Below are 16,831 nucleotides of genomic sequence, written 5' to 3'. Positions count from 1 at the left end.
GTTTATACAACCCTCCCTTCCATAAAAACCTTAAATACCAGCAGGGCATAACTTACAACCCTTGCCCCCAGGCTCTGGGGGTTTGTTTCAACCCCAAAAGCCTTGTTACGTGGTATTTGGACTATTTTGAATAAAATGGATGTCTCGAAATTTTTATTAGATACATTTCGGGACATATGACGTGTGTGTGGGAGGGGGGGGGTAGCTATCCTCTGGTCACTTTGACTTTTAAAAAGGGCACTAGAGCTTGTGATTACCAATCTAATGAGCCCCCTCCGAAGTATATACGGCCACGCTTTCTATAAAAATCTTATATGTCCCCAGGGCATAAGTTACAACCCGTGCCCTGAGGGCTGGGGGGGGGTTATCATCCTCAAAGACATAATTTCCGGACCTTTCAACTTCGTTGAACAAAAAGGATATCTCAAGATATTCTCAAGATTTGATTGGAAGTGTTTGGGGAAATGATGGGCGTGGGGGGAGGCATTTGCCCTCCGATCACTGTCGACTAATAAAAGGGCACTAGTCCTCTCAATTTCCAATCGAATGAGCCCTTTTTGAAGTTTCTACGACAACGCTTTCTATAAAACCCCTATAATAATAATAATAATAATAATAATGTATTATTAAAGCTTTTTTACAGCCATATACAAAACAAAAAGAAAAGAAAAATGATAAATAAAATGAAGACATACTAAAATCCCTATCCTCTTAATCAACATTCACACCTTTCAATGCAAAATTTACCACACTTACTACTGTTTGTGGTGAATCTGAACTTAAAATCCTCCGAAGTAGCCAATCATTACCCTCTTTCAAAATTTCTCCCCTTATATGAGAAAGCCGCCGGCATCGCAGGAGGAAATGACCCACCCCAAAACCAATCTCACCACATTTTAGACAAGTACGCTGCGTTTCCGGACCTTCTCTATTTTTCCAAACTTCTTTTCCTTGTATTGGTAGACAATTGGCCCGAAGCTGAATCCACGTTTTCATATACTTACTAGGTAATCTCAACTTCAAATATGTCTCCTGTCCATAAATCCGCTTTATATCTCTATACAAAGTAAGACCATTCGACATATCTAAAGCTGTCCACCAAAGTTAAATTTCCTGGTCGTGCAATCTTGCTTGGAATTCCTTTATGAAGTTTTCTTGGTCCAGTGGTCCCTGTCCTCCATTCCACGCGTTTGAAAAGCCTGTTTCCTGTAATATTTTTCTGATCTGTGCTGTCCAAGTGGTTTTACTTTTTTGGGTGAGAAGATCTTTATAAGCAGCAAAAATAAGTCTTTCCTTGGGTAAATTCAGGATTTTGAGCCAAAACTTGATCATCTGTATCTTTCTTCGTATTTTTAAACTGTAGATGCCTAGGTCACCTTTCAATACTAGAGAGTGAGTTGTTTTATGCAGCCCATATGCATGCCTGTAGCATTGTAGTTGTAGAGTTTCTAATCCTTGGGCAGTCTGGTAGCCCCAAATTTCTGCCCCGTAATGCAGTATGGGTAAAACTTTTGTGATAAATATATGCTTATGAAGGCTGAGATCGCTTACTCCTGTTGTAACGTTGCTTCTGTAAATACCGAAAAGTGCATTTTTCCCTTTTGTTGTAGTTGCTGATATATGTCGTGTCCATTTACCATTTCGAGTTACTGTAAAGCCCAAATATGTTGCTTTCTCTTCTATTTTTAAAATTTGACCTTCCAAATAAAACTTGGGGGGTAGCTCTGGTTGCTTTTTGTTAAATATCAATATTTGGCTTTTCGATACATTAGCCTTCAGTTTCTTTTTATGCAGATATTCTGCTAGGATATTCAGTAGAGACTGTAGATTTTCCTCAGAATCGGCCAGTAAAATTATGTCATCTGCAAAAAGCAACATTGAAAGATTCAAATTTCCAAGACAAAGTGTTGGTGCCCATTGGCGTTGGAAAAATTGCACTATATCATTAACAAATATACAAAACAATTTGGAGATAAATTACTTTCCTGTAAAACTCCCTTACTTACTGGAAAAGAGGAAGAGACAGCCTGTTGTGGAATTTTAACAAAACTTTTAGTCCATGAATACATCAAAGCTATTATATTCATAAACTGATGTGGTAATCCAATTTCACTCAAAGCTTCAAACAACAAAATTCTATCTACGTTATCAAATGCTTTCTGTAGGTCTATAAGCGCAGCATATAATTTACTATTTCCTTTAGAATATTTTTGTATCATTGCATTTAAAATAAATACTTGATCCACTGTCGAATATCCTGGTTTGAATCCACCTTGTTCTTCATTTAGAATACTATTCGCCTCCATCCATTTTCCAAGACGTTTTTCCAAATTTTTCTCCAAAATTTCCCCCCCCTTGCTTAAAAGACTTATAGGTCTATAGTTTGCATGAACGGCCGGGCTACCTTTTTTAAATAGGGGAAATACGAGTGAGTTCTTCCAAGCTAGTGGCCAATGTGTCGTAGATATTACTAGGTTAAACAATGATGTTAACACGGGGATGATGATATTCCTTATCGATTTAAATATCTTAACTGGGATTCCGTCTGGCCCAGGTGCTGAGCCCCCTCTCATCTTTTGCAGTGAATCATTGATTTCTTCTGGGGTAATGGGTTCAAAGAGGGCGTAATCTGTTTCTCTAAGAGGGAAAGGTCCTTGTTCGCAATCTGCTTGATTTATCCTTTCCTCTAGTGTGTTGTTCGTTTTTTCTGCATCTTTCTGTAGTGATTGAAAATAAGATGGCCATGTTTCCGGTGGTGGAATTTTCAGGGAATCGTTTCTTTGTTTATTGGATGACATATTTTTTAACTTATTCCAGAACTCTTGGCTGTTGCTTTCTTTAAAACTCTTACATAAAGCTGCCTCTTGGCGAAATCTGTATTCTTTATTTTTCTTTCTAATTAGTTATTTATGCTTTTTTCTTGATTGCCTATATTCTGTTAGCGCAATATTTTTTTTCCTCGTCCTCTCACAAGAATTTTCTTACTGTAAGCAGTAGAATATTCAGGTTAGAACTATTTTCTTTGCATTCTTGGTGATAGAAATCTTTTTGTTTCTCTTTTCTTGGTTTCATAGGTGTAAGAACATTACTTACAATTCCCATAAGCCTTTCGACTACTTCATCTGTTTCTGATTTCGGTAATTCCATATCAGACCTTAACTGGCTCATTTCCTCTTGTACTGGTTCACTAAGAAAAGCCTCTTGTACAGATAGCCATTGTTCTTTCGAACATTTGCAATAAATCTGGGGAGGAATTTTCTGCTTGTTTTTTCTTTCACGTTTATCTTTAGCCAGTATCCTATTTTGATTCATTGTTGACCTTCTACGTCTATATTCTTTCATCTCATATTCTAATTTAAGTGGGAAATGATCAGATCCAGGCTGATGGATTACTTTTACATTAAGAGATTCAGCCTCAAGTCCCGTGTCCACCAATACATAATCAATTAAACTAAAACAAGGTCCAGAAATGCAAGTGTACTCACCCAAATCACCATCTTCTCCAAATCTACAATTCCCAATTGCTAGCCCATGACCTCCGCACAATGGAAGCAGCTTCCTCTCTCATGAATTAATTCCTCTTGGTTGTTACTGGATAATTCGTGAGATAAAGAAAAGTGAAGGTATCACATAACATTAAAGGTCGTTTTCAGCTGAAACAAAATCTAAATTTAATTCTTGTTGTACAGAAGTATATGCGTTAAAATCACCTGCCAGAAAAACAAGAACACTTGGGTAATGAGATTTCACTGAACTCAACTCTTCCTCTAATATATACCATGTATCCTCAATACAGTATGAGCTATTTTCTGGGGAAACATATACAAATCCAAAAATAAACCCTTTTTCCAGAAACTTTCCGTGCAACCAAATCAAGTTTTCAGATTTACTTGAAAGGCGACGCAAATTTTTGAACATGTCACTCTTTACTAGTACATCTATTCTTCCATAGTTTCTATAGTTTCACGATGTAGCCCTGTCCACTCGAAAAACCTCGTATGCACGCACTATAACATCTTCCTCTGGCAACAACCACGTTTCACAAAACACGTCACCATTGCTGTCAAAAATGAATTATTTAAACACAACTCTCTCTTGTTTCTTAAACCTTGTATATTCCATGTGACTAAGGACAGTTTTTGTATATGGCTTGTATCCTATTCAGTTAACACGAATGGTGGCTTTTCGTGAGGCATCTGTGAACACCGGTTTTTCGGTTTTTGTCCATTTTTGAGCCACTGTTCGTTCTTACATTTCTTTTCCCTTGTTTGTGGTCATCATTGGGGCTTATAATAGAATCTAAAGTTCTTTTCCCTTTTACTGACCCTTCGTTTAGCCCGCTTCCGCCTGGTGTGGTGGGATCCGCAGTAGTCATTGGCCTTTCGTAGACAGTTGCATCACTATCGCTAGCGTTACTACTTTCTATGTCCGAACAAGAGTCTCTATCACTTGAAGGGGATCGTATGTAGGCCCGACGAAGAATAGAATCCCTTTTTGAACTATCAACTCCGGTCGGTTGCTGACCATTTGCCGATTCTGCAGCCTCCACGACCTTTTTTTTTATCAAAATCAAAAGAAAAAACATGTTTGTCTATGTAAATTTTTGTACCACGCAATCTCAATTCTCTGTTTTCACTTATAGCTTGGGTTATCAGGGGTCTTAATGCTTTTCGGGCCTCCCGTTCCTCTGGTGTATAGTCTGGGGTGACTGAAATTACATTTCTTTTAAACAGTTTAGCATTACGTAGGACAGCATCGCGAGTCATTTTGGTCGTGAATTTAACAAGGATAGGGCGGGGGTTCGAGGGTCCTCTCAGTCGAAAAGCGTCTCGTATTTTATTGTTTGATAGTGAAAGGTTGGGCACATAATTGTTAATACATACTATAATGTCCTCACTTAGTTTAGAGTTTGGATTATTTGGATGCTGCATCCCATAGAACATAAGATTGGTTTGTTTTAGTTCCTTTTCCAATCTAAAATTTCTCTTACGTGACTACTTTAATTCACTCTTAATTTCTGCGATTTCTTGGGATGTCTTTACTTGATTTATGGCAAAGTCTTGCAACTTAGATTCTATCCCTGCCAAAATTGATTTTGCATTTTGAATGCTTTTCGTTAGTTGTGGAATATTTGAAACTGCTTTTTTCATGTCACCCAGAGTCTTAACAATGTCTTGATCTCTCTTCATAACTATCAATAGACATAACACTGAAACCTACTCGCGAGGAGGGGTATTTCGGAAACAAGTATGCCCCCCCGTTTTCCAACAGTACACGTGTTCAAAATCTTTCTTCAAATGATATGCCCCAAGGGCAAAACTTACAATCCTTGCCCTGAGGGCTGTGGGGAGGGGGACTGCCATCCTCAAAGACATAATTTCTGGACCTTTTAACTACGTTGAACTAAATGGCTATATCAAAATTTTGATCGGAAGTGTTCGGGGAAATGATGGCCGTAGGGGGAGGGAGGGGGCATTTGCCCTCCGATCACTTTCAATTGTTAAAAAGGGGACTAGCCCTCTCAATTTCCAATCGAATGAGCCCCTTTTGGAGTTTGGCAACAACGGTTTCTATAAAAACCTTAAATGCCACCAGGGCACAACTTACAACTCTTGCCCTGAGGGCTCTTGGGGGTTGTCATGCTCAAAGACATAATTTCCGGACCTTTGAACTACGTTGAACAAAATTACTATCTCAAAATTTTGATTGGATGTGCTGTGGGAAAGGGTGGGCGTGGGAGGGGGTTAGTTGCCCTGAAATCGCTTTCAACTATTAAAAAGGGCACTAGCCCTTTGAATTTCCAATCGAATGAGCCCTTTTCGAAGGTCGTTTGACAACTCCTTCGATACGAAGTGCCCTGATGTAAAGAAACCAAAAAAAATTAATAATAATGCATTGTGCCAACATCAACCAAATTGGAGGCATTGTGCTCCTTACTAAAGTGAGTTTAAAAAAAACAAGTTCTTTCAACTGAAAGTAAGGAGCAATATTAAAACTTAATACGAACAGAAATTATTACGTAAATGAGGAGATTTTTCCTCGTCAATACCTCGCTCTTTACGCTAAAGTTCGAATTTTGTTCCACTTCTTTAAGAATGAACCCTGAATCAAAAAGCCCGTTTAATTAGAATAAATAGCTCTTTTGAAAGTACTAAACAACTTAAGCGTAAAGAGCGATTTATTGGCGAGGGGGCGAACCCTTCATATACGCAATCAATTCTGTTTGTTTTAAGTTTTAATGTTGCTGCTTACTTTCGGTTGAAAAACTTGTTTTTTTTAATTTGATTTCTAATCGTTTTTCTTAAATATTGTTGGACAATCCAGTGCCCCCTTTATGGAAAATTTCCTTCTTCCATAGAAAGATTTTCCCTCGTAAACCCAACCCCCCACCCGAGCCCCCACCCCCACGAGAAAAATACCTCCTGAAAACATCTGTATACTTCCCAATAACCAATATTATATGTAAACAATGGACAAAATTCATAACTTGCAGCCCTACCCCCAGGGACTATGGGGGATTAAGTCATCCCCAAAGACATAGGTAGAGTTTTCGACTATTCTGAACAAAATGGCTATCTCAAAATTTTGATCAGGTGACTTTGGTAAAAAAAAATGAGCGTAGGAGGGGGCCTAGTTGCCCTCTATTGTTTTGGTCACTTAAAAAGTCACTAGAACTTTTAGTATTCGTTCGAATGAGCCCTCTCTCGATATTCTCGAACCACTGGGTTGATACGACCTCTTTGAAAAACAAACAAAAAATAAATAAATTGACACATACCCGTGATCTTTCTTCTGGCAAAAAAAAAAAAAATCCGCATTTTTGCAGATAGGAGCTTGAAACCTCTATTGTAAGGTTCTCTAATACGCTGAATCTGGTGCTCTGATTTTAATTAACTGAGATAAAAAAAATATACGCAAAAATTTGGCTATAAACAGAGACACGGGAGATATATCCATAAGCCCAATTTATAACAACTTAATCAAACAGTTCGTGGTAACGAACTGTAAGTAAGGAGTGACCCGGCTCAATGGTAACCGAAACTCTAAAAAACGGAATTTTGATACCAAGAGATACATCAAAAGAATCAGATTTCAATGCTGATTTCAAATATATAACTTTCATCAAGTTTAGTGCTACCCATCGAATGTTACGCTCCTGAGAAAATTTGGCTGATTTTCAAAAAGGGGGAAAGACCCCCTAAAAGTTAAAAAAACTTAATGAAAATCACACCATCATATTCAGAGTATCAGAAAACCATACTACAGATGTTTCAAGCAGCTATATACAAAAATGTAGACTTGTGTATTTTTTGCCACAATAAAGATCACGGGGGCGTGTTTATTTGTTGTTGTTTTTTTTGCTTTTTTTCCCGGGGTGATCGTATCGACCCAGTGGACCTAGAATATCGTGGGAGGGCTCATTGGAAGGGAAATTAAAAGTTCTAGTGCGCTTTTTAAGTGACCAAAAAAAATGGAGGGCAACTAGGCCCCCTCCCACGCTTATTTTTTTCCCAAAGTCACCCGATCAAAATTTTTAGATAGCCATTTTGTTCAGCATGGTCGAAAATATGATAAATATGTCTTTTAGGATGACTTAATCCCCCGAAGTCCCCAGGGGGAGGGCTAAAAGTTATGAACTTTACCCAATGTTAACATATAGTATTGGTTATTGGGAAGTATACAGAAGTTTTCAGGTTTTTTTTTCTGGTAGGGGGGGGGAAGGGTGGGTCGGGGGTTATGTTGGAGGATCTGTTCATGAAGGAAGTTTTCATGGGGGAAGGGAATTTGCCATGAAGGGGGCACCGGACTTGCCAGCATTATTTATTGGTTATTGGGAAGTATACAGACATTTTCAGGAAGGATTTTTTTGTGGGGGGGGGGGGGGCTAGAGGAGGGGGTTACTCTGGAGAATCTTCCCGTGGAGGATGTTTCTTTGGGGTATTGGACATTTCTATGAAGGGGGCGCCAGATTTCCAAGCATTATTTAAAAAACGATCAGAAATTAAATAAAAAAAAACAAGTTTTTTCAACTGAAAGTAAGAAGCAACATTAGAACTTAAAACGAACAGAAATTATTACGTATGTGAGGGGGTTCTCCCCCAAGTAAATACCTCGCTCTTTACGCTACAGTTTTTTTAGTGCTTTCAAAAGAGCTATCTATTCTAATTAAACGGCCTTTGTGATTCAGGGGTTTGTGAATCAAAATTTTTTTTAACTTTTAACGTAAAGAGCGTGGTATTGACTAAGGGGAGAACCCCCTCATATACGTAATAACATATACGTAATAAAAAAAAACAATAAAAAACAAGCGATACGGCTCAATAGTAATCGAAACTTTTAAAAACGGAATTTTGATGACAATAAAAAACTTTAGCGTAAAGAGCGAGGCGTTGAGGAGGGGACAGCCCCTTTCATATACGGAATAATTTATGTTCGTTTTAAGTTTTAATGTCGCTCCATACTTTCAAATGATAAAACCGAGTTAAATGATAAAACCTTACAGTTAAATGATAAAACCGAGAAATGCATTTGATTGTGAAGAGTATATCGTGCACTAAATTTAATACTAAAAAATTCAAATGTTTTGGGAATTCCACTTGATATTGAAAGTATGAGAGAAAGTGAGAGAAAGAAACATTCTTCTTCTGGGAGAGTGGAATCCGTCCTTAATAAAATAGACATGTGCATGCTTGACCAAATGGTCGGCATAGCCCCGGCACCGATCTCCCGATTCTTTGCCTTTGGTTGGGAGGGTTCTGCGTGGTAGGGGGCAAACTTGTTTTTTTTTATTTAATATTAAAAGGCTCAATCAGTATTTTCGCCCAGTCTAATCTAAGACAATTTGTCCGCATATCAATGAAAACCAAAATTGCTAACAGGCAAAGTGAAGCATACTTGTTCAATCTAATTGGTGAATTCTCTTGCATTGATTTCTGGCTTTTTTTTTTTTTTTTTTTTTTTTTTTTTTTCCTTTTTTTTAGGTTAGGTTTGGTTAGGTTTTTTTTTTTTTTTTTTTTTTTTTTATTCAGTATCTTTTCTCTTCTCGTCAAGTTTACTTCGAAAGGTTAGATTTGGTTTTTTTTTTTTGGGGGGGGGGGGCCCTGAGAACGACCTGGCGGAGTTCCTTGTCGAAATATTTCCTTGTTTTTCGTCTTCGTATTTTGCTACTGGCTGACAAAATCCTCGTTTTCTCACCTATTTGATCTTATTTTTCATTTATTATACCAGTGTGGTTTTAGAATGTATTTACATTAACATTATATGACTTTTAGGGGGTTGTTTCCAAGGCCGTATCCAGGGGAACGGGTTAGGGGGTTTGAATCCCCCCCCCGAAATGTTTGTCTGACTAAATGGATATGAAACGTAACAAAAATGGATACAAAGAATTTCTTATGCATTTTCTTAGATTTTTTATACCCCCCAAAATCCTGCATATGGCCCTGGTTGTATCCCTCTTTTTTGAAGAATAAGGCAAATTCTCTCAGGCTCATAACTTTTGATGAAAAACTAAACTTGATAAAACTTATATATTTGAAATCAGCATAAAATACGATTCTTTTGATGTATCTATTAGAATCAAATTCCGTTTCTTAGGCTTTCGGTTACTATTGAGCCGGGTCGCTCCTTACTTACAGTTCGTTACCACGAACTGTTTGATCAATGCTAGTACGTAAGTCCGTTGACTATGATTATAATCAGAGTCATTGGTGAGAGATCTCCAGGTTGCCAAATGTAACAGAAAATCAAAGGCAATTAAATTTAGGTCCTTTGAACAATCTTAATTTATGCATATAGATGTATATAAACTCTGTGATAGTTCCATTGCAATGTCACAAAATATGCATGTATGATAGAGAAACGCTGCTTATATACTTGAATTTGGCACGTCATTTTATGCCAAGATCACTGTGTCTTTCTATTCAAAAAAAGTTTTTTTATCCAAAAAAAGAGTTATTTGAAGCATGTACACATTTTTAGGGGAGTCCTTTATAAAGGACGAACTTGGTATTTTTAAGAGAATACAAATACATCAATAATATTACCGTCAGCTGAAAACAGGCTTAATCCGCAGTTCACGGCTGTAACAAATATAACAGCGCCAAAAATTTCGAGAGAAAATAAATGCATTCAGCTCACTGAGAAAAAATAACAGTTCGCCACGGCTTTTGTAGAATTACATCTGCTTCGGTGGAGTACCCTTAGCATAATCGCTGAGTACAAAAGTTGTCAGGGATCTTTAAAGATATGTCGTGAATATGTTTAATGACTAGCCGAATAAAGCGATAGAAACATACCTCTCCTTCACTCTCAATAACACTTTAATTGATTTTAGCTCAATAATACTATATTGAATATAGAAATTAAATTGATTTAGCTGTCAATTAAATTAAAGGTTGTCAATTTGATAAGAATGTTATTAAATTGATTTAGCTGCAAATTAAATTAGGATGTCAATTTAGTTATTTATTATATTGATTTAGCTGTTAATTAAATTAGGATTTCATTAAATTGACGTAGCTGTAGATTAAATTAGGATGTCAATTTGATCAGGATATCATTAAATTGATTTAGCTGTAAATTGAAATAGGGTGTTAATTTAGCTGTTTATTAAATTGTTTTAGCTGTCAATTAAATTAGCGTGTCATTAAATTGATACAGCTGTCAATTAAATTAGGATGCCCATTTAGCTGTTTATTAAATTCATTTAGCTGTCAATTAAATTAGAATGTCAATTTGATTAGGATGTCATTAAATTGATTTAGCTGTCAATTAAATTAGCATGTCAATTTAGCTGTTTATTAAATTGATTTATCTCCTTTTCTCTTAATAATACTTTTTTATAGGTTGGATTTCCTAAGCAACAGGAACCGTATAAGAATAATTTTCTCTACTGATGATTCTGTGGAAGGCAAAGGGTTTGAACTTAATTGGAGAAATTTACCGTCAACAACAGAAAGCAAAATCTTGCACGCAGTAGAAGAGCCTCAAGTTCTTATGAGCAATAACTACCCTTATTTTATGCTTCCAGGAGTCATTGAACAGTATATCCTAGAAAGTTTAAATAATAGTAGGATTATCCTTGAATTTCGAGACTTGGAAATTATTACCACTGACTGTGCAACGTATTTAGAAATTGAAATTGATAGCCTAGATCGTTTCAAGATTTGCTCAAGTGAAGCAAAATTTAGAAGAAGTTATGCTTCAGCAGAAAATAAGTTAGTTGTGCGATTAGTAACAAATTCGCTGAGAGGTGGACGTGGATTTAAAGCAACATATCGCTCTGGTAGGTATCTTTAATACTTATTTTCATAACATGTACAGATATGATATCTGGCATGCTTGACAAAGTAAGAGATTGGTAACAAAAGTAACAGAACTGTAACACAAATAAAAGCAATAAAGGCATTTCGACAAACTTAATTGCTTGTTCTTTCTTCAAGCCCCTCGTTCCTTGAGGTGAGTGAGTCTCACGTAGGTTCTATATTGTCTTGGGAAACATCTTATTTAGGTTTCATGTGATTAAAATGAAATTTTATGTCTTGAGGATTTGAACTGCTTTAATACCTTAATTTAGATCCTCCTGTACCTTCAGAGGTGCTTAGAACATCCAAGAAGATTCGCCAGTCATCTCTCATCGCTGGGGCAGCCGAGACATCTTAAATATGCGGGTTGCTTCCAGAAAAGATGAAATACTGAGCCACATCTACAAGAAGATTCAACAGGTCAAAAAGGTCCCCTGTATGGAATTTATTGATTTTGGGAGGGATGAATGTATATTCAAATACACGTATGGCAAAAGTGTATCACTGAAAGATACTCGTATAGTTTAGTCGAAAGCAGCGTAGCATTTAGCTCAGTTTTTTACAATCTAATTAGTCAATAATATATTGACTATATATCTAATTAGTCGTAAAAAAACAATCAGGGCTAAGATATATTTTATAAAAAAAAGAGTGGGGGTCATAAACATAAAAATAAACTGGAGGGTGTTATGACCAAATTAATAATTTAAAAGGTGTAAAATCTGTTTTGAGGACTATAGTTTTGTGGGGAATGTTTTGCGTCTTAGTTTTTTTATTTTAAGGACATGATATAGGGTTCAAATGCTACTAATATTCCACCAGTCCTTAATTTTAACTAGTCTACGTACCCTAACTGTTATAATTGATTTAAAAATGCTTAAATTTAGTTTTTGGAAAAATTTGAGCCTTTTGGTTTTCTGCTTGATGTTATAGTTTGTTGAAGCCATCAGTATGAAGGTAAGCTATTGGGGTGAATACGTAACATTAAGCTACGTAATTTCAATTTTAAAATGCAGAAAAATAGCACTGTCTTCATCGTTGAATGTGAATATTAAAACCACCAGTGGGCTTTCCTACTGTCCAAATGAGAATAAGTACAGACTAAAATTATAGGTCAACATCTGTCGTCTAAAACATTCTGGAAGATACTGGATTCCTTCCAATATTCCTTCCAACAGGATTCCTTTCAATATTTAACTAGACCTATCTAACTAAACAGGAAATTTTTTGTTTCCAATAGTTAACTAGGCTTGTCTGACCAAACAAATAATTAGGTCTGGGGACAAAAGCATTTGACAAGATGAGTCATTTTTATTAGTTTTTAGAACAGGTGACATGCCTGAGTCATTGGTGGTATACAACACGCTGATAAAGGTTTGGTCTGACAAAATTAGTAGCTGTAAATAACAATGGCTACAGCCAACTTAAGGTTTTTAATTATTTTCATTTACTCTGCTACTTTTTTTCTTGGCAAAAGTAAAGCTGCCTTTTGGTCTTATATTGCAGAATAACGGTTAATCTACGTTTAACTGCACATAATGACTTTCATCGGAAACCCATCCTTATCACATCAGCCACTTTTAAAATAATTCAGTTATACCCTATTCAAGTTTGTTTCTGCTCAAAATCATACTGATAATGACGGATAAATTATACCTATAGAATGAAATCCTCCAACGATCATAGTTTTGAACTCTTAGGGGACTAAAGTCTGTGTGCGTTTACCTCCTAATTTAAACTTGACAAGAAGAGAAAAGATACTGAATCACAAAAACAGCCAGAAATCAATGAAAGAGAATTCACCAATTAGATTGAACAGGTATTCTTCGCTTTGTAATAGATTTTGCCTGTCTGCAATTTCGGTTTTCGCTAGATATGCGGACAGATTGTCTTAAATTAGGAGATTTAATGAGCAACCCAGAGTGTAAGACAGTGCACAAAAACTATGCACAAGACAATGCACAAGACTATCATATAATACGATGAAACATAAGTGGGCATAAAAAGCATTATTACAATAGGAGATTTAAATAGGAACCCAGAGAGTAAGACGATGCACAAAACTACAAAACACCTTAAATCTCCTCACAAATTTGGACACAGCCATGCAATATGTTCAAAAAATTATTTAAATTAATTCATCGTGGCAAATGCTCTTGTCCTCAGAAATAGTGTTTTGCTTTATGAACCAGACTTATAGATCCAATCCATGCCTAATCCTATGTCGGCCCTTCGTATAGTCTTTCCCTGGAACTCATGGAGTGACGATTTTGTATTTTGGAGTGACTAATATTAAGTTAATCAGTTCTTAGATATAATTGGTGAATTTTTATGATTTACCTGTTATACAGTTAGCCAATTTTCTGTATTTTTTTCCGAAATTGAACTTTACCCAATATGAATTCCCATTTACGTTGCTTCCTCCACGTATACTAATAATGTCAATGGAATCCAATTCATTTTACAGCTTCAAGGCTGCTAATTTCAAGCACCATCTTCAGGGCAATACATATAGCCTAATCCAAAGGATGCTTCTAGTATCACTATTTATCATTTGTTCTGTACTTTGTTTGGTATAAATTTCAAAAATAACTTTCTTTAATTTTTCAGTGCCTTTCAATATATCACCTACCTTCAACATATTTCTTGACAAAGGATTTAATCAGATCTTGCCTGTAAACTACAAATCCAAGCCATTAATCCCCTCCTATGATCAAAAGCTTATAGCACCAGTAAAACATCTTATGAAGCTACAAGTCAGCAGATATGAGGATTTACGCCTACTAAAAGATCCCTACAGCCTTGGAATAGGATATGTTGAAGAAAGCCAGTTAAATGTGGCTTATATTGAAAGAGATGTGAATTATGATGGAATAGTATCAATTATTGTAGACGAAGGTGAGTTATTTTTACAGACTTTATACACATAAGTGCGCACACCCATAATCTTAGACAAAGAGTAAAAGGGTTATTTCTAGGGAAAAGGGGGAATTATCTCCTCGAAATTGTATTATCAAACCTGAAGATAATAAGGTTTCCGTGAAAGGTGTGTGTTTGGGCCCACTTTAAAAAGGACAATTTTCCAACTTACCTTTATGCTCGGATGATCATGTATGATCAACCTAGTAAAGACCAAACCACGGACCATATTAACCAAGATTTTAGAAACACTGTAAATAAATGTGTTTAATGAGAAGAAATCGCCATGTGGTTATTCAAGGATGTTAACTATTTTGATTAATCTTAATAAATTAATTATTTGGAAAAAAATAATTGTTTGGAAAACAAATTAATGGGAGTTCTAAGAAAGAGCCCGCAACCCCTGAAAAATGGCGTCGGATCGAAACGCAGATTACACCATTGGACTTAACATTATCAAAAACTGTATGTAGAAACATTACAGCCGCCCACCTTGAACAGTAAGGAAAGTCATTTTTTGCATGGAAAGCATTGATGTGTACCTTATTTCTTTTCTTCGTTACTAGTTGCGCACTGGAACAATAGAGAGTCGTTTAATGCCTCATTAGAAAGCTAATTTTTATGTATACAAACTTTATTTAAATTCTAATTTATAATGCTATCATGAATGCGATAAGGCCCCCCAAAATGAAACTTTTGCTGCTATTTGTAGACTGGAAAGTATGGGAAGCATGAAAAAAATACCTTCATAATATCCATGGCCGAAAATTCTAAGCCTGAGGATTAAAATCGCCCAGCTCTACTCCCTCTCCCAGTCCCTTCATGAGTCTTGTAAATATTTGTCTGCTGACTAGCAGAACTAAGCTAGTTCTAGTGACTACACTCATAGGCTGGGCTAGTGCCGTCAATTAATGAAAGTTTAAGGGATGGATGAAAACTGTATTTTGCAATTTCTAGAGGGAGCCTAAAGTTGTCTCTTTTCATTTTTTAATGAAATTTAAAAAAGACGTTTTTCAATGAAAATACTCCAAAAAGATGTTTCAAAATCCAGGGAGGAGGACAAAAAAACAGGGCACAGGCCGTTTACCCTGTAAACGATTGCTGTTACAAATAATTTTTTAAATTTACGACTTTGAAAAATAATAGTAGAAATTACATTAAAGTGAAATCCTAAATTGCTGAGATTCTAGGAATTCACTTCAATTTCAATTTATTGAAATAAAGAAGAATTAATGTTACTATTCATTAAATATTCCGTTTGTGCTCATTAGTTCTGTCCTGTCATCTCGATTATCAGCAGGGTTGCCAACTGGACATATTTTATGTCCAAAGGACATATTTCTATGTGCCTGGACATAATGACATAATAGGGCAAAAAATGGACACATTTTAGACATGTGGGACATAAAGTGTACACATTTTCCAAAATTATTACGTAAAACAAATTACTTTGATAAAAAATGTCATTCATCGCCAAATGAGTGCTAAGAATTATATCTACTTATTTTTTAAGCTCTGTATTTATTTTCCGGGGTTGCTTGCTCTTCCCTGAAGCAAACTTTCTGAAAATGCCTTCAAAATTCTTTCACCTATAAATGGTATTATTGCCCTGAGTTTTACTCGGCACGGTCAAGATAAATGACAAGCTGTCGCCTTTTTCATATAAACTTACTTCCGGCTTCCGAACGTCACACAAAAATCTCAATGAAAATTTACCAAAATGAAACCTTTCGATTTTTGATGGTCTGAAATCAAAACTAAAGCCAAGTTGTCAAATACCCGGGGTACATTCCTTCAGTTTGAAAATTTTCATCACGGGAAAGGAGCTGAGAGAAACTTAAGTAAGTAAAAATTTAATGCTAGTTGATATAGCTCAATTATATATATATATATATATATATATATATATATATATATATATATATATATATATATATATATATATATATATATATATATATATATATATATATATATATATATATGCCCTGAATTAGTATATATCGGGGTGGGGGTAAAATTAATTTCCGACAATAATGATTATTATATTTGGAAAGAACATAAAAAAAGGCATCAAGGGGTATGTTTACTTTGTTCTTAAGTCAATAATATGATTTACCTATACATAAATAAGTTTAAACTTACCTAAGTTTATACCTTACCTAAGTTTATAACTTACCTAAGTTTATAAGTTTATACATAAAATAAGTTTAAACTTACCTCCCATTTACATCAGAAATACAATTTACACAACCCCCCCCCCTTAATGTGCAAATATATACCCTGAATTAGAATAGGGGTGGGGGTAAAATTCACATCCGACAAAAATGATTCTTCTATTTGGAAAGAGCATAAAAAAAAGAATCGAGTGATATGTTTACGTTATTCGTATGTCAATAATATGAACTGCGAACAAATTACCGAAGGGTCTCCATGTCTGGTTTCCTTATACAGTATATAGCGGTGGGTACCGCATGATGCATAAGTACCTATATATACATATAGTAGTATATATATATATATATATATATATATATATATATATAGTATACATAGATACTATATATATTTACTTAGTTTATAATACTATAAAGTAATATATATAGTAT

At 35.5% G+C, this 16,831-nt stretch overlaps 1 protein-coding gene across 1 annotated transcript in view; it reads left to right on the top strand.

The window, feature by feature from the left end:
- LOC148946187 (uncharacterized) overlaps positions 1–16,831 on the top strand; it is a 221,695-nt gene that overhangs the window by 198,447 nt on the left and 6,417 nt on the right. The window contains exons 13-14 of the mRNA XM_089097628.1: positions 10,845–11,284; positions 13,914–14,201. Coding sequence (XP_088953754.1) covers positions 10,845–11,284; positions 13,914–14,201 — 728 coding nt within the window. The remainder of the gene's footprint in view (positions 1–10,844; positions 11,285–13,913; positions 14,202–16,831) is intronic.

Source organism: Artemia sp. Qi Xiang Cuo, chromosome 12 (assembly GCF_049724085.1).
Source record: "Artemia sp. Qi Xiang Cuo chromosome 12, ASM4972408v1, whole genome shotgun sequence".
Taxonomy (NCBI): domain Eukaryota; kingdom Metazoa; phylum Arthropoda; class Branchiopoda; order Anostraca; family Artemiidae; genus Artemia; species Artemia sp. Qi Xiang Cuo.
The sequence above is the reverse complement of the archived record's forward strand: the minus strand, read 5'-3'. Positions and strand labels throughout refer to the sequence as shown.